The sequence below is a fragment of the Phoca vitulina genome, unplaced genomic scaffold (genome assembly GCF_004348235.1).
Source record: "Phoca vitulina isolate PV1807 unplaced genomic scaffold, GSC_HSeal_1.0 scaffold5, whole genome shotgun sequence".
NCBI classification, from domain to species: domain Eukaryota; kingdom Metazoa; phylum Chordata; class Mammalia; order Carnivora; family Phocidae; genus Phoca; species Phoca vitulina.
Window position 1 is genome coordinate 73709558 of NW_022589708.1, and position 27994 is coordinate 73737551.

Genomic DNA, 27994 nt, shown 5'->3' on the forward strand with positions numbered 1-27994 from the left:
TAAGAGTAAATAAGAGGCCCCATGCCTGCCTCACTAAGTTCAGTCTTGTAGGAAATACGCCGAAAGAAAGTGGGACCCATTCATCAAATGACAAGTATATAATAAGGGGGAAATACAGGTTATGGGGTAAAATATTTCATTTTTTTTTTAAAGTTGCACACAATTCATTTTTGGTAAAAAATTAACTCTGACATCCATCCATTCACCTAGTCATTCAACAAGGGGCTGCTCACTGTCTAGCAGATTGGCCATGTGCTCTCCGGATACAAAGATGCAGATGGTATTCACGGAACACGCCGTCCGGAAGGGAGGCTGTGGGGAGACCCAGCTAGAACCCTGGGAAACGTGTGTTGTGGGAGGTGGACACGACAGGCACGGGTAACTCAGAGGCAGCTGTTCCGGAAGCTCATTCCAGCTGGCTTTCCCAAACGTGGCCACACTTACCTCCCCGACTCAGTTCCCATTGTCCCTCAGGAGCACGGCTCCCCCCAGAGTGAATTCGATGTCAACCAAGGCCCTTGACCAGCAAGTTAACTTCATGCTAGTTTGCTCATACATGAAATAGAGAGAATGCCCATTTTAAAGGGTTATCATAAGGACTGAATGAAAGCATCCCATAAGCAATAAATGGTACGGAGTATTCATCACTATTAATGAGACTAGATGTGGCCAAGACGCCTCATCTGAGCATGTGGCCTCCTGCTCCCAGAAAGGCTTTTTCTAATTATGCCAGTGCTTCCCAAGTAACTCCCAGAATCCAATCTGAACTCTTGGATATGCAAAACTTATGCAGAAATTTAAATGGGGGCGCCTGGGTGGCTCAGTCGTTAAGCGTCTGCCTTTGGCTCAGGTCATGATCCCAGGGTCCTGGGATCAAGCCCCACATCGGGCTCCCTGCTCTGCGGGAAGCCTGCTTCTCCCTCTCTCACTCCCTCTGCTTGTGTTCCCTCTCTCGCTGTGTCTCTCTGTCAAATAAATAAATAAAATCTTTAAAAAAAAAAAAAAAAAGAAATTTAAATGGAAATCAGAGTGGTATCTTTTGCTATCTCATAATGAAAATGCTAATTAAAAACTCCACCCAACCCCCAACTTCTCCCCTCCAAAAAAGGTTAAACATACAACACCGTTATCAATGAGCAAAACCTTTTAGGGTTAAAAGTGTAATTTTATTTAGATGTTACTTGTACATAATCTATAGTAAGATATACAAACAGATAAAAATTGTTTAACAGGAGGTGTGTTTTTTGTTTTTTAACATTTTAAATTCAATTTACAACAGCATTGGTAATACTGCAAGGTGACAGATACTCTGATTTATAAAACAAAAATTACTTGCTACTCTGGCTGATACATTCCCACTAGTCTTTAATGGATTAAAATGTATCATGTATTCCAGTTGCAAATTATTACAAAATTTTCACAACCTAGCCACTTGGTGTTCAGAAAAGATTTTGATATTCTAAAATTTACTGAAATGAAAATGTTAATTTTCTAACCATATACTTTCACTAAAGAAAAACATAAGTGTACCAAATGTCATGGTTTGGGGTTAACAATGGAAAACCAACCACGTTATGTTTGTGTAAGCTAATGTGTGGTACCGAGTAACCTTCTCATCCCCTTGCCTAATCTATGATGTGAGAAAAAAGCTTGTAAGAAATTAATCTAAAATACACATGGGAAAAACTGAGGACAATTTAAAATAACCTTACAATGTTATAACTACTACTTTAAAATGTAAAATCCATAGATATGAAATATGCTTTTAAATGTTTTTCTCCATTCATTTTGGTAAATAGTTCTTGAAAATGAAAACTGAAAATGTAAGATATTCACTTTTTCCTTTTCATGTAATAGCACATTAGAAAAAGTCTGGATTTAATTTTAGAATAAGTCAGATTTGCTGAGAAAAATACTGCAAAAATAATCTAAATTGAATTTTAGTCATTTTCCATTCTTTTAAAGGCTACGCAACACATTAGGGCAAAAGGTTTTCACTAGTCGGAAAATCAAGTAGAAAATAACTTGTTGATTAAACCACAGGAAGACAACTAATAATTAATAGGCTTATGAATATTTATGAATAAAGTGCCAGTAATTTTATTGTAGTAAGATATAAATAGAAGAAATCCTGACATGGATAGTAGCTTTATGTGTTCTCTTCATCCTGAGAACAGAAGGGACATAAAAAACAAAGAAGCGTTACCAAATTTAAGTTCTAGAATTATACAAGTAATTCCTAACTGAAAAGGAACAATAAAAACAAAATACTGTAATAAAGATAAAATCAGACTACAAATGGTAAAAGTCCCAAGAATAATGCCAACACAGTAGGACTTTATGCTGGAAAAAAAAGGGGGGGGGAGAAATCAAAGAAAGAAATGTAAAAGTCCATTAATAACTACCACTTATATTCAATAAAATTATGGTGACTAGCTCCAAGAAACAGAAACTCAAGAAGCATGTGTCCAAACAGCTAGTACAGCTGAAAAGACTCAGGTAACCTGATACAAGAAGCCATGGTCTCGGGAAGGGGATGCAGACATTAGGCTTTTCAGAGTTTCAAAATCTACATGATTAAAACCCAATGATGACTGCCCACAAGCCGAATCAATGTCCACTTGGGGACACACGGACGTGGTTTGGGGGCGCCGCTGAAGTCCTCAGGAGGACTCATTAACAAAAATCCATTGGTCATGGTCCTGTTTAGATGACTACCATGAACCAGGCAAGTCTGTCTTGAGCTAAAGACTCCTTCATCATGACAGAGAGTCACAAATAACTGCCATCCGTTTGAAAGGCTGTATGTAGGTAAGAATCTGTAGTAAATGAAGTGTTTTAGTATATTTGTGAAGTTGTATCTATAATCGAAGCCTGGGGGCATTTCTTGATTCTGAACAAGCAGTTACCCTTCACCCAAGATTACAAGAGCAAAGCTGCCATCCTATTTTCCAGTGCCCTGTTCTCACCAAGATAATAAACCCCAGGAGTCTCTCGAATGGCCATGTGGGAAGAACAGCAGTTAGGGCTAAGGTGAAAGGAAAGTGATCTGGAACAGCTACACGTCTAATCTAATCTGAGGTACTTTTTAAAATTTAATGTGCTGAGGACAACATGAGAAAAGAGAACCGTGTGCTTCTAGGAGTAGGGCCAAGGCCCTACCTGGGTGATGGATCCCTAATCTGGCCACAGCATCAGGAAAAGCGAATAGCTGTCAGCATCTACTTTCACCTAAAATCTAAGCTTTAAAATCCAGACCAAGTGGAGCGAGGTGCCATGGGAAGCACTCTCTGGAGCACACCGGGGAGCCAGCAACTCCACCGGCCTCACTTAGGACACGGCTCCGGTGGCGTGGGGGTGGGGGGTTCCTCTGCACCGGGCGGAGCCCCGCCCGCCGTGTCCGTGTGGCCGGCTGGCCCCTGGGGCTCTAGGGGCTGCCAGGTGTTCCCAGTGTCAGCCCCGATCCCTCCCCCCGCCGCCGAGGAAAAATAGCCCTGTTCTTCATTTTCACGACCGCACAGCGGCTGGAAGCTCTTAACACAAATCATCAACAAGCATCGACCAAGTGAGTGCCCGCAGGGAATCCTGCCTGGAAAGGGCCCTTCCAATTTCACATTTCACAAGAGCGTGCAAAGGAAACCAAATCATCTCACAGAGCGCTCCGATTCACACACAGGCGACCGAACCAAGAAACGGAAAGCAGCGACGCTTGATTCTACCTGTTAAATCTTTCCCTCTGGAACCAACTTCTTCGGAAACACATTTGAAACAAACAAAAAAGGGTGAAACGGTCCACTTACTGATTGGAAGACATCACTCTGACACACGTTCGTTAATCTTGCAAAGACCTAACACCAGGCAGCTTCACAAACACACAGCAAGTCTGCAGAATTATAGTGATCAAGAAGAGGAAACCCAAACCGCACTAAGTACTTTCATGGCCAAGAAAAAGTAAGCAAGAGGCTGTTTTCAGGACAATGCGATAGTTACAGCATATTTCCTCATGTGCAGCACAATTTGCTATGTTTAGTGGCACTTAAGTATTACACAGTAAATACTGAAAAAACCCAGAACTTTTGGATGTGCAAAAGCAATATCACATTATTAATACAAAAGTTGCTAAGCTACAGGATTATAATACCACTATGTGGGTGTTGAGACCACTTAAAATTTCCAAGACATTTCTGACACACGGTCTCCGGTGGCCGCCGGGTTCGGCAGTGCGCCCCCCCGCTGCGCATGCGCGCCGCCTCAGTCGGACCAGTCGTTCTCATCGAACTCGGAGTCGTCGTCAGAATCGCTGTACTCCACGGCGATGCGTCTGGACAGGATCGTGGCCACGTCATTCCCGACTGGCTCGCGCTTGGCCTCTTGCTCGCGCTGTTCTTGCACCTTTTTCAACTGAATCCCTGGGGACACAACCCGAAGAGGACAATGAAATCTCTCTGCTTGCTCCAAATTAAGGAAAACAAACTAATAAGTCTATTTACCTTCTCCCACCCTGCTGACACCAAAGGTAAAAAGTTTTGGAAACCTGAGATGAGAAAAGCTTGGGAAATGGAAGTTTTGTGGCCAAAAAAACAACAAACAAACAAAAAAACACACATACTGAAAGTTATAACACTGTTTATAGTAATGTGTTGAAATAAAAAAAAACTTAGAATTCCAGTGCACATGAACATCATGAAAGAAAATTCTGGAGCTGCACCTTCCATTAAGGTAGCTACAAGTGGCTAATTAAAGGTAAATTTATTGTGCCTAGTGGCTACCATACTGGACCATACAAACATGGAACACTTCTATCATGAACATTTCCTGGACATTGCTATAATCCAAAGGCTTGGAAAGCAGCATTTTACGCTAATAGCTTTTGGCTAGTTCAGGGAGGTAACGGAGATCTTTGTTTCATCAACTATTGCTAAAAATTAATACAAAATACAATGGTCTACCTTCTTATTACGTAACAGTGGGTAACAAAGATGATTTAAAGTTAATTCTTTAATTTTTTCTATAGAGTCCCTGTAAGACTAGTAGAAAAATGGGGCGCCTGGGTGGTGCAGTCGGTTAAGCATCCAATTTGATTTTGGCTCAGGTCATGATCTCAGGGTTCCATGAGTTGGGCTCCATGCTGGACATAGAGCCTGTTTCAGATTCCTCCTCTCCCTCTCCTGCTGACCCTCCCCCCACAAAAGAAAGACTAGTAGAAAAACATCCCCATAAAACCTAAACCCAGATTCCCCAACTGATAACATTTGACCACTTCGTTTTAGCAACTTTTCTCTATCATTCTTGCTAATACACACACACTTTTTTCTGGACCACCCGAGAATAAGTAGCATATAATGTTCCTTTGCTGCTAAAATACTTCATGTGTAATTCCTAAAAAACAATGATCAAAATCAGACTATTAGCACAGATACAATACTATCATCTATTCTACAAATTTTATTTAAATTTTGCCAGTAGACTTAACAGCAGCAGAAAGTTTTCCACCAGGCCTAGGATCCAACATGGGAACACCCATTACATTGGTTGTCATCTTTCATTAATATCCCTTAATCTGGGCAGTTCTTCAGTCTTTGTGTTTTCTGACCTTGACATTTTTGAAGAACACAGGCAGCTCCTTTGTCGATTGTCCCTTGATGTGGGCTTCCTGTTTCCTCATGATTAGATCCTGATTATGTGATCACTCTTATTGGAAGGGGCTCACAGGTATCCAAAAACAAAAACACTGTCCTACTATGACCCTAAATTTATCAATGAGGTTGCATAGCTCTGGGACTTCTTTTCTTGACAAAATCAAAGTGTGTCAATGACGCTGAAGACCTACGAGAAGGCTGGGCTTGTGTGCCACACTCAGGTCTGATTTGTGGGCACTCAAGCAAAAAGCAGAGGCAGTAATGTCCCAGCCATCCTGGGAAGGACGTCAGTGATGCCTTTCTCAATCCCTTCCAGATGGAAACAACGAGCCTGTGACCAAGAGATGGTGCAACTCCCCACTGAATGAGGAGCTCCTAGGACATCCGCACACCCTGTGAGTGACCCTCAACCAGCCTGGGCTGTGGCCTGGGGCTGAGAATAAATGGGGTGGAACAGATGGTTAGTGTGTGGCGCTGAGGGGATGCCAAAACGGGTGAGCGTCTGGGCTCCTCCATCCTGATTTGACCAGAGAGGCTCTATTTCTGTATGTCTCATGTTCCGGGGTTCAGTGTAGGACTTTTATCCGACAAAAGAATCTTGCTGCTAAATAAATGTTGAAAAACTTACTGGCTTAGCACATCAAGCTAAAAATATGGAAAGTCTAGGACGTAGCTCAGCTTTTTAAAAATAACTCAATCACTGATACGAGCTCACTTTCTTTCATGTATACATTTACCCTTAGAGTAGATGTAGAGAAAAGATCCAATTAATCAATGATCATTTTTATTATCTATTTCTAGTCAAGTACAGCTTTCCTGAATTCTCTCAATACTCTATTATTGTATATTTATCTTGCACTGGCAAAAACAGGTCTCCTGTTAAAAAAACAAAATCAAACAAGTGTCCTTTAACCCTATTCTAAAAAACAGTTCAGTGGAAAGAGTAGTCATTTGAAGAAGACTAGGCTGTAGCTGATTAGAGCCATAAAGAAGTCTCTTTCTAAAAGGAACACTGTGTTTGAGATGCTCACTTACCCATTCGAATGGCAGCGAGAAGATCACTTCGAGCATCACTTATGGGTGGCTGTGCCGTCTCTTGGCGCTTTGCCTCAGCTGCAGGGGGGCCATGCATTGGGGAGGACGAGCGAGAAGAGCCTGCGCCAGGGGGGCCCGGCGGAGGAGGTGGTGGGCCCGGAGGCGGCGGGGCTGTGACCACGAGCCCAGCAGTGGGAGGGTGAGGAGGAGCCGGGTAGGAGGAGCCAGCGGAGGCAGGGAAGGGGGGCTGCATGGGGATCTGGAGGGGGCTGACGAAAGCAGTTTGTGCTGAAGGAATCATGGGGGGTGGTGGAGGAGGAGGAGGTCCTGAGGGGTTGTAATACTCAATTATCTGTGCTGGCAGCATCCTAATAAAGAGATGAAATACACAGAGTCACTAAAACAGCAAAAGAGTCCCATCCTCTGAGAGTCGAACATGGCTAATTCAGGGGCCTCCCCCAAACACAATATATATTGTCCTCTGAACTTAGAACACTGCAGGATGCAAATATCCACACTTTGGGTCAGTCGTTCTTACAGGTCTACATTATTCACTCTGATGAAATTCATCTACTCAAATGAACCAGAAAGAAAACCACTCAAAAAGTAACTTTTGGGGCACCTGGGTAGCTCAGTTGGTTAAGCGTCCCACTCTTGCTTTTGGCTCAGGTCATGATCTCAAAGTCCTGAGATCAAGCCCCCACGTGGGGCTCTGTGCTCAGCGTGGAGTCTGCTTAGGATTCTCTCTCTCCTCCCTCTCACCTCCTGCTTGGGCTGTCTCTCTCTCTCAAATAAATCTTTTTAAAAAAGTAACTTTCTGTGGAAGGCTAGAATAAAACAGTTGACTGCAAAGGTTATGAAGAGCAATTCAAATCTATCCTTCATAATGGGCATCTCAAAGGTGGGTGGCTCACAAACTTGTCTTAAAAGGGTTCTGTGGTCAGTCAGATTTGGAAAATTCTGTATTTTGTATCTCATCCCCATGGAAATTCCTCAAGTCCACAGTGGCCATTAGAATATCAAAATCTTTGAAAAGTCCTACACCTAAGAAGTCCACTGAATCCTACTTAGCAAAGGGTTTTCCAAACCAACTGGACCACAGACCCTGTCTTTGCCAGACCTTTAGTTAGAGCCTTGAACACACTCTGGGGACCCTTAAAGAGAAGCAATGGAAGAGAATCTCTGAAAGTGGAGGGAAGTACATTTAGAAGGTGATAGACGCTGCTGTGGACTGAAGAACACACACGCTAATGGAAGCACACATTCAACTTTCCCGGGCACTGTCTCCGAGAGGCTAACTCTTTAAATATTATGGTTAAGCCAGAAAAGAGACGACAAAAGACAGCCTATCAAAATAGAGGTGGGTGCTTACATTAATAAACACTTGAGCATCAGGGTCTTTCTTTAGGAGGTGTTTAGATTTTACCCAAGTGACAGAAAACAAAAGGACCTGGGGGTAGAAGGACGTTTGGGCACCAAGAGATCAAGAAAGGGAACTATATGGTCAAGTACAAGCAGGGGCTCAAGGGGTGGCTGCCCTGGATAGTTTTCTCACTTGTGATAGGAACTCTCAGTGGCTCACCCAGAACACACACAGAGACTTGAGAGTTTGGGACAGGTTCACAAAATCAGCGTTTCATCCTTTCTCAACGCCTTGGCTTAGCAATGCATTCAAACACACCTAAAAGTACGTATGAAGGGAGTTTGTATACATGAATACAGACACAAACCTGAGATCCGTCTGTAATAAAAAGGGGAGCAGCGTGACACTGAATATTTTAACATAGAACTGGTCATAACTGGTAGTATCTACATCCAGTCATCCTTGGCCACATCTGGCCCCTAAGGTATGATTATTCAGTTAACATTTTTAGACCACACATAGCAAACCCCCAACATGATAGCAAGCAGAGGTAGAAGACAGGAGTCCTGAGTTACCCGTAGTCTGCTGGCGCCATGGGTGCAGAGGCCTGGGACCCCTCTGTGGCCTGCGGTGGGGGTGGCGGCGGCGGCTGCTGGGGTCTGTTTAGGGCCATGTGCCTCGCCGAGGCGGAGGGGGGTCGGTACTCATGCTCGGGGGCCTGGGTTGCTGGCCCGTGCGGTGGCGCGTCCCCGGCTGCGTAAGAAGGGGTCACGGGCTGCGGGTGCAGAGAGTGGTTGGGAGTCGCCGGGTAAGAGTAATCTGTGACATCCGATGCATGTGACCTGATGTTCAGGAAAGAGGGGTGGGAGAAACTGAAATTCAGTTAAAAAGATTCCCCTCCAGCAGGCATAAGCATATTATTTGAATAGTAACTTTGCCCATGTACAGAAATCACACACTGCTTTTCTTTACTACGGACTAGGTCCAGCCCCGTGAGAGCTTCCAAGCAACAACATAATGACTACTTTAGCAGCAAAAGCCCCAGCGTTACATGGCTTCAGAGTCACAGTGTTGAAGGGACTCAGACAGATCGGCAAGCAGGAAACAGCAGAGCCCCGTTTCCGCAATATTTCAGCGCGCTTTTTTTCTAAGAGAGAAGGCTACAAGACAAATTCCATTTAATTAGAGAACAGCACCTAAGACAGAGGATTTCAGTGGCAACGGAACTGACAGCATATAATTAGAAATTATAAAATGGCAGGTGAACTGGTAAATATGAATAGTAAGAAGAGCAGAAGAAATCAAGAATGCAATTCAGCGGGTTGTAGTTTTCTTAAACAGAAGGACAGTATTTAGCCAAAAGAGAAAGAACACGGTGCAGTAAGGGAAGGGCTTCTTTTCTTTGACGGCGGAGCGTGAAACTCTGGAAGGAATGGAGATGTGGTATTAGATGAGCAGAGCCTGGAAAGATGCGGGTGCCAGGATGCCAGTGGGGGGCACCCCTGGAGGGAGCGCGGCCTCGTGAGGGTGGCGGCCACACAGGCCACAGGCATTAGTAAGGACAGCGGCGCGTCCCTGGCCCAGGCTACAGGCCAGCTCCGGGACGCATGGGATCAGAAAAGGGGCTGCGCGACCTGTCAGGGCAGCCAAAGCAGGGCAGGCAAGCTGAGGCCGGGGCCCGGGAGAGCAACGTGACGAACCCTCTGGGCACCGTGTCCTCGGTGGCGCCCCCTGCCTGCGCCAGCTCCTTGGCGTCACTCATGAACTCAATGCCCATTTTCCTTCTCTCCCACTCCTCTCTTCTTGTCCTTACTCTTCTCACATGTATTTGCTGGCTTCTGTGAGGGGTCAGCTTGTGTCTCTCTCTCTGGAGGAAACAGGCAAACACACATTGGGGATGTAGAGGGCGGGGCGGGGAAGACACCAACCGAGTTTCTATCTTTGAAACTCAGACAGTAGCTTCCCTAACCGGAGCATCACACAGCAGAGAAAACCATCCTAAATGACAAGAGGCTGCTTTTTTTTGCTTTGTTTCTTCCCTGATTGCAGTATAATAATAATTGGCAACTCACTTTTTTCCTTCCTCAATTGCAGCATAAATTCTAGATTACGGTGTGCATAGGAGTATGTCTTTTGAACAATGCAAACTATGCAAGGGAGTTAAAAATATTTAAAATTTAAAAAATTTTAATGGGAGAAGAACCTGACCTGGCTTTAGATTTAGCACATTTTAAAAACATAAATACCTAAAACTCTGGAGTCACTGGTGACGTGTGCTTGACTCTGTGTGTGGGCCTATGTCACAGATTGTGTGTACAACTTTCTCAAGGAAACAAAGTTATCTAGTAAAATACAGAGTGCTTCTGATGAGAAGAGGAGCCAGAAATTGTAAACACTGTGGCATGATTCAGAGTGCTACCTTCATAAAGTGGCTTTGTGACAGAGCCCCAACGGAGCCCAGAGAAAGGGGAAGACCTGATGGAGGAGGGAGTAAGGAGCAGGCAGTGAGCATCTGAGGACCAGAACTGCAGCTGGAGAGTTCCAGAGGGCAGGGCTCTGGGGAAGGGTGGGTTCGAGAGGGGCTGCTCGGTGAGGGGGGCACCAGCGGGCTGAAGGAGAGGTGGAGAGTCGGGGGCCTGCTGGGGGACAGAGACCCCCACAGGAAGTTAGCAATCAGCCACAGAAGATGCTGTACCAACATGGAGATGAGTGGGATGATGCTGAGGCGTCATGATCGGCACTAATTATCTGTCACAGAAAAGAACTGGTAAGAGTGAAGACCACGTGGAGAAAGGAGGAAGGAAGTGTAGGCAGTGGAGACTCAGTGGGAGAATCAAAAGACTCCCCTGGGGTCTTGGGGGCGGACAGGTGGGTAGCCGGACAGCTGTAGCACGGGGCGCAGGAAAGGAGGACATGAGTACAAGGACACTGGGCTGGAGGTCTCACACCGCCTGATAATGGCGAGAGAGGGCAGTAGGGAAGCATGTCCATTCTCATCCTAAATTTACGCTTACAATCAAACCATTCCTGATCTACAGAGAAAGCAAAATTTTATGGTTAGTTTACATGGATTGGGTTAAAACAGATTACTTACATGAACAGATCATACACATGCCATGAAATCTGGTATTTAACTGTTGTCCCCCATACATCCATTACAAACCATGTTTCTAAGTAACGCTTAAAACATAAATATGAAATAACAGAAGTCAAAAGACAGAAAACAGAGCATGACTTCAATTTTGTAAAAGAAAAACATATATATGTACAGAAAAACGACCAAAGAAATACGCTAAAATGCAAACCAGTGGTTTCTCTGGATGATAGGATTATGGATAAGATTTTAATTTTTCTCTGTCATTTCCAAATATAAGAAGTTCATCTTATTTTATAATAAGAAAAAAGTGATATACTTCAGTAAAATAAAAAATAAAAGATTCTAAATTAAGGGATAGGATCCAAGTACAATGATGAATTTTAATCTATTATCTGGTACACGCAGATAGTAAGAGGCCACAGGAAATAGGATTTACGTTCTGAAAAATAAGAGAAATGAATATCTATCTAAACAACATAAATACAAAGGCAGAATACTAAATAATCTCAGTAATCATCAATTTTATACCCAACACGGAAAAACTGAATCTCAGATGCTAGAATGAATAGCAATCATTCAACTGTGGGATTAAAAAAATCATTTTTCCATCTGTACCTACTTAAATAAGAATATATATGGAGTATTATAAAATAAAGTGTAAGTTTTACATGAATAAATAATCACAAATTAGTTGGGGAAAAAAAAAACCCAAAAAACACCCTGGGGGCTATCTATCATATTCAAGTACCCCTCCTCACCCCAAGACCTGTGAGCAAACCTGAATCATCATTATTATTTTCTATGGAAATGGAAGGACATAGAGATTCACACTTGACATGAATGCTCAGTTACAGCTCCAGTAATTCCCTAGTACTGAACAGATAACAGCTTGTACAGAAAAACTGCCTAGAACTTGCCTCCTAGCATAGCCAACCAATGACTGACAGCCCTTCTGGGGTAGGGATATTTCTGGGCACGGTAATTACCAAATATGAAATATCTTCTGTGTGCAGAGTCTATGTTAGACACTGAGGTTATAGAGATAAAAATTAAGAAAAAAGGACACAGATATAACGTAAGGTCCAGGTTGTTGCTGTTTTTGAAACATTCTTGAGTCACGTAAGAATTTTCTATTCAAATTCTGAAATGCTGACGGAAGACTCTGAGGCTTCTGGCCAGTGGAAGACCACGACCTTACACAAGCAGAGACAGGAAATTAAAGCAGAAGTACAAACTGACTAGTGAGTCTCTGTTGTTCCATGAGTCCCTTTTGCAACAAATGTGACTTAGTGACCACATCATTCACACCTGCAAGGAATATTTTTACTTAAATGCTTACAAATTCTTAAAGTAACTCCAACAGAATTCTTCTCCTGAAATTAGAACACATAAGATTAGTAAATGGAAGAAATAACTATCTCTTTTGCTCATCAGTCTTAGAAAAGGTTTCCAAAAAGAATAATAAAGTTCCATCTTAGGCACATCAATTACCATCTGCTAGTTTTTTTTTAGTTTGATTATCAAGTGGCAAAGCAAATTCAACACTCTAAGCTAAAGAGGGAGAGAAAGGATTAAATGATTATTAAGATAAAAATGTAAGCCACTGGTAGTTACTGAGCCCAAATTTAGCATCGATGTTAAAAACACTACATCTAGGTTAGTGGAACAAAAAACTTGAGTCAGAGTGATGGAAAATCATACAAAGTAACCCAATGTAAAATGAAACTGCTTTCAAGTATTATTTCAAAATCAAAAAATACGTATCATTAATTTTTAAGGAAAGTTTTTGAAACATATCGCAGGCCACATAAACACCAAAGCCACTGGTGTGTTTCCAACACATAATAAAACCAAGTACTACGCGGAGGCTTTGCTACAACACACGCACACACACCTAGTGTCTGGGGACAGGGATCCCTCGGAAGACGCTCCGTGGTACACACTCTGAGAGAGCCTGTTGTCGGGTCTAAGCTCTTTGTCATATGCCATCATACTCCACTCCTGGCGCCTGTTTCTGGCCTTCCTAACCTTTTTCACCTCCCGGGTTGTGCCATCTATACGCTTTTGCTCCTGATGTCCAGGAAGAGAAAGCAAGCATGCCGAGACAGAAGGGAAAGGAAAAGAGCAGGTTAAATGCAGTTGTAATGCACGGGAACCAAGCCCGGCGTGCAGACAAGAGACATTCCCATTTCAGATCACACTAACGTTAAGAAAATTCTAACACAGTATATATGCTCTTACCTGACACAGACCCAGTGGTGGTAACTGATACTTAACCATTTAACCTAAATAAACAGAAGCTACACTGTGGCAGCTACCTCCAGGAGTCACTTACCATCATTTCTGGTAAAGAATTCGCATCTTACTAGGTTTTTTGCTTGTTTTAAATGTACTAGATCTTTTAGATCTGCATTATATAGATGAGTGTCTGAGATACAGACTAATCATGTCCTACCAGTACACAATTTCAACTGAATTGTTAATATGCAATCATCTTTTCACAAAATCACTCAAAATACTCCACTGCCAGTTTCTAAAAGATTGTTACAGAATATTTAAGCTAATCCTGCAACTAGCTTAACATAGAACAAAAACATGATAAGAACTTACCTTCCCATACAGAGAATCAGTCTTGCTCCAGCCCTACTTTGCTGGCAAAAACGTATCCGATAAAAACTTGGGTCCTATATCGGTGTTTCTTTAAAGGTGAGGACAGTTATTCCTACATGTGTATGTGTTTTTCGTACTTCCCAAATAAGAGGTTATGGTCTTTAAAGATGAGAACTACGTGCTTTTAACTCCTACACTCCCGTTAAAGTACCTCCGCACACAGCTTCACACAGAGTACACACTCGCAAATGCTGACTAAGCGATCAGAGCCGGGTGAGCTTATGGTGCTCACGACAACGTCTCAGGCACCGTGTCAGGCGCTGATGATGCAAACAGCAGACAAACACAAAAGACAAGGAACTGGCCTTCATGGAGCTTGCAGTGCAGTGGGGGAGGCCCACAAAATCACACAAACAAATGTACAGGTATAGCATATGGTAAAATGCCAATGCATCGTTTACTGAATGCTGCCTTGCGTGGAAGTCAGGGAGTGTCCTGGAGGCACTGTGACAAGCTCTGTTGTGTGGGCAGGCACCCATTCGGCAAAGGGGTCAGGTGCACGGCCAGAGGAGAGAGAATGTGCGCTGGCTCTGAGGAGGGGAGACGGCAGCACATCGGGAGGAATGAAAGAAGGTCATGGGGAGTTAGGGGGAATGCCTCCTGCGATCTAAAAGGTAGGCCGGACCTCACAGGCTGGGGCAAAAGTGTTGTTCTTTATCCCCAGAGCAATGGGAAACCACTGAAGGTGAGGAGGGAGGGCTGACACGCTGCGGAGGCATTTGAGAAGATCCCTCCAGGTTGTGGAGAACAGATTCCAAAGGGGGAAGGCAGGTCCTTGAAAGGGTGGCTGGTGGCTCATGGTGGGGACCGGGACAGAGCTGGACTGTTGGCAGAGGGATGCGGGAGGCCTGGGTGAAGTACTGGCAGAGGATGTGAACATGGAATTCACAGAACATATATAAATGCTTAATAAAGATATGAAAAGGAATGTAATGCAAATGAGATTTTTGGGGGGCGGGGGGGATGAGTGCATCAAAAAAAGTAATAATGATATGCAGGTCTGGAAGAAGTCTGTTAAGAGCATAAACTGGTTCAGTCTTTTAATGGTTGGGCAATATGATGGTATCTTTCAAAATTTAAAGCTCAGATTTGTTTTCTAGAAGTTTACCCAGAAGACATATCTGCACGTGAGTCACGTAGTATCACAGTACTGTTAAGCAACTATTCACAAACCACTGAAATATGTCCTAATACAGTGAGGGGTAGTTTATGTAGCATGCATACCTCGGAATACTATACAACTATTAAAAAGAACAGAGAACATCTTTAATTATGTCAATATATGTGTATGTCTGCATGTGCGTGTGTATAAGTCATGTGTAGTACAATTCTATGCATGTAAAAGTACTTTGTGAAATGTATGCATATATTTATGAATGCTTAAAAGGTCTAAAAATGTGTACACTCAATCATTACTAGTGATTGGTGATACCTGGGGAAGGGGGAAACCTATCCCCAAATTTTCTAAACTAATGTATTTACTTCAGTGTAATGTGAGCATTTTACAACTAGCATGCATTGTCTGTATACTTGTAGAAACCAAAAGGAGAGAGATTTCAACAGATTTCAACACACGTCCTAATTAAGAACCACTGTATTAATCAGTAACTGTCACCCTTACTTTTAATAAAAGACGTATGCTGAAGTATTTAGATAAAGTGTTATGATTATCTACAACTTTCTTTACAGAGGTTCAGTCTCCAAATCTACCAATCATCATGCACACGACACACACACACACACACGTACGCACAAACTGACTATGAAAAGGGTTCACAGTGATGCATTTGTACTCCAACTACACTGGCTTTGTATGAATGTGCCCACTGTCTCCTAGCCTGGGATGATCCTAGCTGCTTCTACCTCAAACCCTCCTCGATTCTGAAGCACCCCACACCTCCTCTGCCCCCAACTCCTCCAGCATCCCTTTTTATGCACGCATGTGCGCGCGCATGCACACACACACACACACACACACACACACACTGACTCTGCTTAGCTGACTTCTAACTCCCCACTGTTGGAACTCAGTGAATGACACCACTTCACCTACACGGTTACCCGCCCCCCCCACCTTGTCACCTCACCCACCGCACACCATACTTTTCCTTCACAACATTTACCAGGCACTGTAACTACACACTTACAACTACATATTTATTTGCATCATTTAAAAAATGTTTTTTAAACCAGCAAACTAAGGAAACCAAGTTTAGAAACAATGGATTTCTCATCCCCAAATTTTCTAAACTAACTTTTCCTTCAGAGAGACTTTTCAGCTCCAAACTGAAAGTAACCTGCATTTCTGAAATCCTAGGAAATGAAGGATAGCTGGTCCCAGTTTCTATTCCTACATAATAAAAGCATATTTGTATTAGAATTTTCAAAATTCTTTCCCTCTTTATGAGTTCCAGTGGGCTGCATGATTACTTAATGTTTGTTTCCCCCACTACATTGTAATCTCCATGAGGGTGATAATCCTTTCCCACCACTGTTTATCCAGCATTTAGAAGGCATTCAAAAAACATTATTATATAAGTGAATAAGAAATTCTTATCAGAATTTTATGCGTTGGAGGAATGTGTAATGAGACAAAACAGCCCAGGAAATGGTATAATTTTGAAGACATAATAATCATCCATAGACTAAGACTGTTTTCCCCTGAAGAACACTGCTGAAAAAATTAGGTATTTTTGCTTAAAGTATCACTGAGAAGGGAAACCTAGAAGACCATTTAAAAGGACAGGCAGGTTTTAAAGGAATATAGTCTTAAATCCCTGTTAGTATAAAAAGGTATAGGGACCAACCGGCCTCTAGATATCTGTTTCTTTTCCAGTCAAGAGATTAGGATCTTTCTTTTCTTCACTTAAATACTTTATACTTTCTTCACTTGAATACTTTTCCCCTTCAACACTCAGCAGCTCTTCCAAGATTTCCCCATTCATCTCCCCACCCACAGTACAAGGAGAGAGCATGAATAACCAACCTTTACAATTCTTTCCTGAATTTCGGTGGGAACATATTACACTTGTAGTCTGCAAACTGTTTCTATGTTCCCTTTCTTAAATCCTGTTTTCAAATCTCACATTCTCTTCCATCCCAAACTGTTGCTTCCATGGGGCCAGTACATCGAGATGCCTCCAAACATTAAGGTCACTAACCCACAACATGCTAAGAATTTGTCTTAACGAAAGCACTCTAAGATTTGTCAAGCAAACCAGGTGCTCATTTTTAAAAACATAGTTTACATGTAAAAGTCTTAGCAAATATTTGCCTTTGGAGAATTAACTCTCAGGAGGTTAAGTCTAATTTCTGGGTGCTAAAGAGGGGAAGTTCTTAAGATAGAAGTCCCTAAACCTGAGCAGAGTGTGATTATTCTTCTAAGAGTGCTCATAATGGGGATGTTTCTCAACCTTCAGACTTGCAAGTCACTTGCCTACTACACCCCACCAAAAGGAATTTCATTTTTTGGTAAACACTATGCCCTAAATGTACAGATCACACACGCTTTTCAATCCAATATGAACATCTCCTTAATGTTAATTATAGCGAGATGGCAACACACCAATTAAGAATGCTTTAAAGAGATGAGAGCAGGTCATTATATCTGATATGAAATGTTGACTGCTTTGTTAAATTTAAAGAGCAGGAGAAAAGTTATAAAACATGGTTACAAACAAAACTTCTGGTCACTACTTCTATTCAAGCAAAGCAAGTATTAGGGAACAAATCAGGCAGTATTTACTGAAAAACAGTATTACTGTGTTAGATTAAACTGTCAGTATCTTCATGTAAAAAATGAAACCTGTACTTCTGCACTAAATCCAACATCTCAACCATTTACATAAAGGACTTACTGACTTTTTTCCAAATAGGGATCTCATTTAAATGTTGATTCATGAGTTCCCGTACTAGAATTATTTACCTTTTGACGCCTCTTCTCCTTCCTTTTGTCTTCTGTGTCCTGCAGCATTTTTTCTTTCCAGAGGTCAAAGAAATAGGAAGGATCAGTGTAGAACTTCAGCCCATCCTTTTTATCATCTCTGTAAATCAATGTAGCACAAGTTGGGGGAAAAGGCTGTTAGACATTTTCATGTGGAATGAATATTCACTTAATTTAACTCATGAGATGGTAACATCTACATGGGGCACTTTGGCTGTCCTACACATTAAGTCTCTCTAATCTCCTTATTTGAAAAAAAAAGAAAAGGTGAACATGCAAGAACAGTAACTTTTTCTAGAATAATTACATAAAAAGTACTCTTGCCAGTTCAGATTTAAGTACAGAAAAGTGCCTCAAAATCACAATATGGCTCATAAACAATGATAACTGATACCTCAATTATTTCAGGAAATGTTTTGTTTATTCCAACAGGAGTCATACATAGAGATGAATGGATTCTTGGTGTGTACAGATATTCACCTCTACTCTGGAGCTTCAATATTATCAGGATAAAAATTAGTAAGGATGCTGTCCCTTTTATCAGGTTGGCCCAACATCTATAAATTCAATTCGGAAAGAAGCAAAATGTTCCCAGTGTATTAAGTGTGATGGAAGGTGAAGTAACCTACAAAGAGAATTCACTCGTGGCATTTCACTTTCAAGTCCTGCTACAACCACTGTGGTCTAAAGACTATTTCAAGGATTTATATAAGTTATTCATCTATCATAAAACCAATACAAGTCCCAAGTTGTAACATAAATCAATAGGAAGGCTCAAAATAATCCTAACACGAACTAAACGCTCTATAAGACTAATGCTTTAAAAAAGTGTCTGGCCTGTAGATTACCTTCAAGAGGAAGCAGAGCATTTACATTTCAAATCAGTGTTTCAGTAAGTCATTTACGGCACAGAGAAAAGCAAAATGAAATGAGGCACAGTGAGGTGAGCATAAGAAAGAGTTTATGCCCAAACAGTCAAAGAAAACTAACTGAATGAGTCCAGGGGAAAATCCTGCCTGCCGGTCCCTGATGTTCCTGCTATGCCACGTTCATCACAAACTAAGGCCCAGGTTCCTATAGGGGTTACTCTGGCCCATCGACCGTCTGAAAATCACTAACCATGGCAATTCGCTTTACACTTCAATCTTTATTACTTCAAAACCTTCTTTTCCTTTCCAAGTTTCCTAACTGATAGGAGACCTGCATTATAGAGATTTTATTAATACATTACTGTGAAAAATATAGTCTCCCTAAGATACCAGGCCTTCTGAATGGACTGAGGATACAGAAAAGCTGAACAGTAACTTGCTACAAAATTTAAGACATAAAATGCACAGTTACTTGCTACAAAATTTAAGACATATAAAATCAAGTTTTCTTAAAAAAGGGGAGTTAATACTTTAATGAAGGCAGAAGCTCATGTCAATAAACAAATTTTAATCTCAACATAAGAATATAAGCAGCAATGTCCTATGTTGATAGCAACCAATACTTCATTTTCCAGTCATGTTGTAATGCTCATATATTAACACGGTCTTTAGTGTTTTATATACCTCAAATACTACTTTACTGTCAAAAAGTACATTTGAGTTAGCACTGCTATTCTTAAACACACTACTAAAAAGTCAGACATTTTTATTTTCCATAAAACTGAACATACACATACAATATATATGAAAGTCAATTCATTTTTTATACAATTAAAATTTGTCTATCACTACAAGTATCTAATCATGATCTCGATTCATCAAATGTAAGTGGTCCACTGAGTTTTACAGGCTTTTTCCTTTAGAACAGAATATTTAGTGAGGTGTCTTAGGAAAGTTTTAATAGGCCTGCCCTTGGGGCTTCTAGTGCTAAATAAAACTGAAATTGCCACCCCCCCCCCCCGAAAATGCCTATTGAATGAAAGCAAAAGCACAAGATAAAACATCAGGCTTATAATACTACTCCTCATGTAGATCATTAATTTTTAGATGAGTGTGCTAAAACTTCCAGAAAAGCATACTCATAGAAAGCTGTGGCCCACTGGCCCTCTCCCATCATAGTTTCCATGGGATTTCTATTACGTTTTCTCTCCGTGCTGAAAGAAAGGGATGCCGCTGAACTGCTGCTTTATTAGCAGAGCTGCAACAGAGGGTGGGTCCAAACACCTCCCTTTGGACCCTGAGAAGGAACAGGAATTCAGACAAAAAAACCTCTGAGCACTCCCCCAGAAGGACCAAAGGCCCAAGATGGTGGCACCGGAAACAGAGAACCCACTCGATCGATGGTAAAGGGAGTCTGTCAGCCAGCGGAGCTAGTCCTGTGGGCCGTGAGGACACCCTCCACCACAGCCTGTGCTCATCAGAGGCTGAGGGCATGAGCTTACCTGGAGGGCAAAGGTGGAGAAGAACAAGCTGCACGATGAAGGACAGTGAGAAGATATGTGGAAAAGGGAGACGGGGATGAAGGTGACAAAATATGGAAAGAAAACACTAATGTGGTAAGAGGTAGGAGAGGTGTTTTTAACAAGCATTTTTAGTTTCTTAATATTAATTTTTTCCACTATTGATTTTCCATTCTTATTCTGGAAAGTTTGGTCCTGATACTGTGTCCCACCATTTTAGAGTAACAGGTTAATTTGTTGACTGTATTATTCACTTGTAAAAACCCCTATTGCTGCAGCATACCTTTTTCTGAATTAAATAACAAATGTCCCTGCAGCGCTGAAATGCTGAGATAGGTATTTTGCTGCATTATAAATGAATTATGCAGTTCCTTTAAAGTGGACTTTGAATATAAGGAACAACATAAGCATACATAATACTATGCAATGTGTCCACTTCTACTTCAGATATCTACACTCAGGTATCTACAGAGGTAGCTACCTACTACAGATATCCATGAAAGCTAATATTAGAGCTCACACTTCTCTTGGCGAGTTTATCTCTATTTTGAAATATTAAACCTTTAACAATTCTGTACCGGTAAACTAATTTTGTTGTATATAATACCTGCAATTATATTCAAAGTTTGAAAAAACACGTCCACAGCACTGTCGTCCTCCCTCAGCTTATCTAGACTAAAAAGGCACTGGGAATGCATGAAGCCATACCTGTAAGGTGTAAGAATATTCAGAGGAGGTGGCTTATCACTCTGGTTGTAAATGTCAGCAACGGGATTAGGAATGCTGTTCTTTGAAACCACCTGCTGGTCTTGGACTGTGGAACTTTTGAAAGCTTTTTTCATGTTGATATCCTGTAGTGACACTATTTAGAAAAAAGCCCCCCAGGTTGAGTTATATTGAAATATTTTTAACTGTTTAGCAATAAGTCTCATTTGAGACACAATCACAAATAGAATTTATGATTCTAGAATAACAAAATCATGTTTTTATTGTTCATTTAAAACCATGCTTACATAGCATGTACATTCCTTCCTTCTTATAAATAACAGCTGTCTCTATAAAATGAAGACAAATCACGTCTTTTCTTCTTCTGTAGTGATCTAATTATTTCTTTGAACCTAGTATTAGAATTCTTTATAATAGCATTTTTCAGAAACCACGCAGGAATATAGTTGAGTATAACAGGCATGTAAACACAAAGGTTTGGGTATCCTGGAGGAAAAAAATATTCAGTTAATACCAGTTGAATGTAATACATGTAGGCAATACGCCTGTAAAAAATATACAAATGTAAAAAAATGCATGAAGTTTTACTGACACTAACATTAAGGAAAGATGGCAAGGCTTTTCAAAATACGTATAGTCCTAGAAATTAAGTAGCAGCATATAAAACTACACTCAGGGGTAAGAAAATCAGGGCTGATTATACCTATTTCTTGTGTTTGTGTAACACTTCACATCTCACGTATTAACTCATCTAACTTTGACAGAAACTTTTGAATTGGGCAACCTGGTCCATTAACCCACTTGACCAATGAAGCTGAGAGTCGGATGTTAAGTGACTCTTCCAAGATCACCCAGGGAGAAAAGGCAGACCCAAAATAGAACACAGATTTCCTAACTTGGTCAAATGTTTTTTCTACTATAAAATCCATGCAAAAGACAGAAATCAGATAAATCTTGAGTGGAAGGGATTTTAAAGATATGAGATACACTGTAAAATCTTAAGAACTCTAGTGTACAGATTAACCTTTTCCAGCACAAGGTTTATCACTGGTTTTCCAATTGCAAGATCCTACAAAAAAACTGAAGGAAGATGAATAAACACTAAAAATCATTTGTGATACCAATGTGAAAATGAATGACTGGCTTAAGATGCTAAAACTTCTTATCTGAATAGACCAAATAGCTATCCAAGGTTTTACTTTTTTCAAACAAGATAAATCTTAAAAATCAGATTAAAGAATGTATCATAATGGATATTAAAATTTCAATGCTCTACATTTTTGTTAAATTTCTAATTCACTAATCTAATATTGATCTTTGAAAAAGACCTGAACAGGAGTAAACACATTTTTTTAAAATGATGAGGGATGAATTCCCTAAAACACATTTTAAAAAAAATAAAACTTCCATTTTTTATTACTACTACTATTGTTAAGTCTAGTAGAAAAATCATATACTAAGACCATTTTAATGCAACAAAAGAAATCATAACTACCACTATATAAAGGTAAAAATAATTGTTAATCTGAACATTTTTCTCAAATAAATATGAAATGCTGTTTCTACTTTTTTTTGCAGATTTTTTTTCCAGTCTAATCTCAGTCTCTCATCCAAAAGATACAGAAAGTGAAATCTTTAAAAAGGAATTGCTGAATTTTCATTTTATTGAAACTGTCAAAATTTCAGGGTATATCCTCAAAATGATTATCAGTTACCTACACAGTGCTTACCACTTTTAACTTTACTTTACAACCATGACACCTAAAGGCCGTCAGTAAATGCTATTTCTTGAGATGTGAAATCAGCAGGATCACCACGATTATTTACAGGCATCAACCCCAACAAGGGTAGCAGGTGGACACCTTCACTCAGTCACGCTGTGTATGTATTACCCTCCCTCTTAGTTGGACCACATCTTTGGAGTGATTCTGTGATTTTTAGGTAAGAAAGTATCTTTAAAAGAATCACCAATGACCTAAACTAGGGTTTCTAATACCAAAAATATTCAAAGAATCCTTTAAAACAAATACTATACGTGTACATTTTTTAAAAAGAGAGTATGGATGGCATCTATGAGGTAAACAAGACTCTTTAATTACTACCTTACCCAACGTTGTGCCCTCCCCCACCAACATTCTTCTAGAAAGGACAAGATGAAATATCAGTACACTACCCCAAGGAAAAAGCAGTGATTACACTGCAATTAATTACTACCGTCTTGTCACCATCACTTCTAGCTCATTGCTTTCATGCAATTACCTACCTTCTTCCACTGTTGAATCCAGCTGGGTAACTTTGACAGCAAGGCGATCAATTCTGTCTTGAAGAGAATTTGCTCTGATGTAGAAGTTGTTAGCCTCATTAAACAGCTCACCAAATATGTCTTCAGCATGTTTGCCTAGAGAAGAAAATGAATGGAGAAGGCCATCTGTTAAGAAGTGCTGAAGCAGCCTTCACACGTTCTCGCCAATGCTGATTACTGTCAACATGTGGGATTTTGTGCAAATGATTATAAAAATAGTGTCACAGTCAAGGGCCTTTAGAACTTTTGAAAATGTATTGTGGATATTAACGTTTATCTGAAACTGACCCAAAGTTGTATAGTTTTAAAATACCCCAGGGAGTACAGAACTTTCATTTAATTGCTACATGGCTATCATACAAGTTGTTTCCCATTAAACTTCTTTGGGGAAAAAAGGACTTTCATTTTGCATGCTTTACGAATAAATAAAATCTTGGGAACTTAACCTTCCTTTTACTTCCCAAGATAAATAAATCATGTTGGTTTCTAAATTTGAGATTTTGCTTCATTCACCATTAGAAACGTTAGATATTTCATGCTGTATCTAACACTCTCCAATGGCATGAAACTGTTCTAATTCATACTTTGAAATCTAAGGATATAGTGCTGACTCTGGCACTCTCTAAAAATCAATATTTTGTATTCGGAGTTAAATTTTCTGTATGGATTCTTGTGAGTGCCAGATACAACTACTCCCACTTTTCTTAAAATGTAAAAAAAAAAAAAAAAAAAAAAAATCTGAAAAGATAGGAGTAAGTACCTGCTTGAATGTCCAAATCCTAACATCATTCCTTTATTCATTCAACAAACATTTAATAACTGTCTACCCCGTGTGTGCAAGGCACACCTGCATCGTATCTCCTCTGCCAGAGAGAATCACTTTTCAAAAAATAAGACTTTAATTTTAAGAACAGTTTCCAGTTCACAGCAAAACTGAGCAGAAAGCACAGAAATTTCCCATATAATCCCTGCCCCCCCACTATCAACATCACACACCAGAGTGATGCTTTTGTTATAACTGATAAACCTGCACTGACACGTCATTACATCCAAAGTTCAGTTTACTCTTTATGTTATACATTCTATGGATTTGGACATATGTATAAAGACATGTATCCACCATTATAGTATCATATAAAATAGTTTCACTAATAAAAATCCTTTATGCTCCACCTATTTATCACCCCCCACCTCCCGCCATTCAACCCCTGGCAACCACTGATTTTTTACTGTCTCCACAGTTTTGCCTTTCCTAGAATGTCATATAGTAGAAATCATAATTAATTATAATTAATCATATTCACTTAGTAATAAGCATTTCAGGTTCCTCCACGTTTCTTCATGGCAAGACAGCTTATTTCTTTTCAGCGTTGAATAATGTCCCACTGTCTGGATGTACCACAGTTTGATTATCCATTCACCTACTGAAGGACATCTTAGTTGCTTCCAGTGTTTGGTGGTGATGAATAAACATCTGTGTGCAGGTTTTTATGTGGATATGAGTTTTCAACTCACCTAGGTAAATACCAAGAGGCAACACTGCCACATTGTATGGTAAGAGCATGTTCATTTTTATAAGAAACAAACTGTCTTCCAAAGTGGCTGCACCATTTTGCATTCCCACCAGCAACATATGAGAGTTCCTGTTGCTCCACATGCTCATCAGCATTTGGTGTTGTTGGTTTTCTGGATTTTAGCCCTTCTAAAAGGTGTGAAGTGGTTATCTCATTTTAATTTGCATTTCCCTGATGACAGATGATGTTAAGTACCTTTTCATATGCTCTATGCCTGTCATCTATACATCTTCTTTGGTGAGATGTCTGTTCAGGTCTTTTGCCCATTTTTAAATCAGGTTGTTAGTTTTCTTGGTACTGAATTTTAAGAGGTCTTGGTATATTATGGACAACAGCCTTTTATCAGATTATGTCTTCTGCAAATATCTTCTCCTAGTCTGTGGCCTGTCTTATTCTCTTGACAGTATCTTTCACAGAGTCCAAGTTTTTAATTTTAATGAAGTCCAGCTTATCAAGTATTTCTTTCATTGTGGTGCCTTTCTTTGGTGGTGTATCTACAATGTCATCACCATTCCCAAGGTCATCTGGATTTTTCTCCCATGTTACCTACCAGGAGTTTTATAGTTTTACATTTAGGACTATGTTCCATCTTGAGTTAATTTTTGGGAAGGGTTTAAGGTCTGTGTGTAAACCTACCATTTATTTCCATTTCTACCAATTTATCACTCAAATGAGAAGAGAACCTAAATCTTCTGGAAAGAATAAAGCCAGAATCACCATGATGTTTTCATAGTGCTTTACAATTTATACGGTGCTCTGATATCCACTTTCCATCCAGACTGCTGTAATTCACAACATGGCAAACTGTGAGAGTAAGAACCATGCCTGTCTATCTAGTGTTGCAGCCCAGCCCTAGAACAATGCCTCCTGACAAACGCCTGTTTGATGAATGCACCAGCTCATGAGGTCAACAGTGAGTTACTGCTTTCATTTTCCAGATGACTAACCTGACCATTGAAAGATGATCTGTCCAAATCTCATGGCTAGTAAGTGGCAGTAAGAGATGAAACAAAACTCTGGTCTTCTAACTTCTAATCCCTTGCTTTCATCATATACTTCCCTGAACTTCCTTGCCTAGGAATTAGCAACTTCCATGAATTATTTCAGGCCATAAGCCATTTGCTAATTTCCTGTTTACTTAATGAAATGGACTGAAATATTTGCTGTTTAAATGGTCACTCCCAGACAATGGATGAACATTTCTTGTGAATCTAAAAGCAACATAATTTCATAAACTCTCATGGTGTAACTGTCTTAACAAGAGGAACTTCCTCTTAAAAAATGAAAGCAGTAAAGAAATCAATAAAAACATCTTGTATCTAGAAGTCATCCCTCCTACCAAAAACGGAAGAGGGATCCCCAAGACTACTGATTTCAGCAGAGCAGTAAATTGTTTCTCTTAAAGCCTGGTATCTATTGTATGGTCCTCTGGAGTCACTTTAAATTCTGCCAACAGTTTCCACTCCCACAATATATAAAGTGGTTCCCAAAAAGGCAAAGGAATAAAATAAAATCTTCACACAAATTATATGTTTTTCAACTCAGTAACTAGATGTGGTATCCAGAATTAATGTTTGTTCACTGGCTTATAAACCCTTTCCTGAGTGCCGGACTTGTGTATCTAATTAGCTCATGAACATCTCCATGTTGACATCCTATAAAGAATCCCAAATGCTGTACAAATTCCAATAGGAATTCATTTTCACTTAACTCAAACTTGCATCCCCGTGTGGAAAGGCATCAACCAACCCAAAATGAAGCTCAGGAAGAAATGGAGTCATCTGTGGTTGCTGCCTCCTGCTACAACTCACAGAACACCCAACCTCAGCACTCATCTCCCCCAGCACCCCTGAACTCACACCTTCCCTGCTTCCCTCCTGCACTACATAGATCAACAGCTCCGGGCTGTTTTGCTTTCAGGTTCACTTCCCACTCTCATATCTATTCATCACACCGCTGCCAAGTGATCTTTCTTAAAGAAAAGATCTGACTGTCCCTCCTATTCAAATTCTTCATTGCTCCCTATCATTCTCAAGATAAAATCTAGGCCTCTCAGCAGGGCACAGAAGGCCCTGTGCACCTCTCTTCTGTCCTTCCTTTGTGCTCCGGTCAAAATGAACTGTTTGCAATGCCTAACCCATTCCCCTTTCCCACAGATCCCGCTATTGGTCTGAACTTTTAAATCCCTCCCATGCTTTGTCACCTCACTCAGAATAAAAGCCAAAGGCCATGGGAGGCTTATAAAGTGATTTAACTCCATTTACCCTGCTGGCCTCATCAACTATCATCCTCTCCCTTGCATATTCCACTCCACCTACACTGTCTCCTTGCTCTTTCTCAGACATGCCAATCATTCTCGCTTCCGGTTGGGTGTTTGCATTTCCTGTTCCTTCTCCTGGACGATTTTGTCCCAGAGACTCACAGGGTCTGGTCCCTCACTTCATCCAGATCTATACCCAAATGTGACCTTCTAAGTGAGACACCTCTAGCAACCTTAGCTAAAAGTGCCATCACCTCATATGAGGATTTTGAGAAACAAGACAGAGGATCATAGGGGAAGGGAGGGAAAAATGAAACAAGATGAAACCAGAGAGGGAGACAAACCATAATAGACTCTTAATCTTGGGAAACAAACTGAGGGTTGCTGGAGTGGTGGGGGGTGGGAGGGATGCGGTGGCTGGGTGACAGACATTGGGGAGGGTATGTGCTATGGTGAGCACTGTGAATTGTGTAAGACTGATGAATCACAGACATGTACCCCTGAAACAAATAATACATGTTAATAAAAAAATTTTAAAAAAAAGTGCCATCACCTCACCACACACATGCGCACACACACCCTTGTCCCCTCCCTGCTGTATTTTTCTCCTTAGCACTTATCACCATGCTATAATTGTACACTTGTACTTATTCATCTTGTTTCCTGCCTGTCTCCTTCCACGAGAATGTATGATCCAAGAAGAGAAGGACTCTCCTTGGTTCTGCACACTGCTTTATCAATCCCCAAGGTCTAGGACATGCCTGGCTTATAATAGGTGCTCAAAAAGATTTTGGAATAAATGAATAAAAATGCATTAACTTAAAACCAATTCTTCAGGATGCAGATAGGGGTCTATAAGATCAGATGCCTCTCTCTGTGTTCCCACAATACCTTAAGTATACCTCAGTCACAGGACTCTTCACATAACCTGAACACTGTCTTTGTATAAGTTATTTGAGGGTATGAGCAATGCCTTTTATCTCTGTATTGCCTGTG

General features: G+C 40.7%; 1 protein-coding gene across 2 annotated transcripts in view; it reads right to left on the reverse strand.

Annotated features, from left to right (window-relative positions):
• Window positions 1-1144: 1144 nt before the first annotated feature.
• The window catches only part of WASF3 (WASP family member 3), a 128547-nt gene continuing 101697 nt past the window's right edge, over window positions 1145-27994 (reverse strand). The window contains exons 4-10 of one of the 2 annotated variants that reach the window (XM_032403305.1): window positions 23126-23260; window positions 20845-20998; window positions 17730-17847; window positions 9738-9904; window positions 8613-8879; window positions 6675-7042; window positions 1145-4409 (exon numbers count right to left, since the gene is read on the reverse strand). In XM_032403305.1, coding sequence (XP_032259196.1) covers window positions 4252-4409; window positions 6675-7042; window positions 8613-8879; window positions 9738-9904; window positions 17730-17847; window positions 20845-20998; window positions 23126-23260 — 1367 coding nt within the window. In that variant the 3' untranslated portion in view covers window positions 1145-4251. Of the gene's footprint in view, window positions 4410-6674; window positions 7043-8612; window positions 8880-9737; window positions 9905-13028; window positions 13205-17729; window positions 17848-20844; window positions 20999-23125; window positions 23261-27994 lie in introns of both variants that reach the window. The other variant, XM_032403304.1, reaches the window with a different exon arrangement.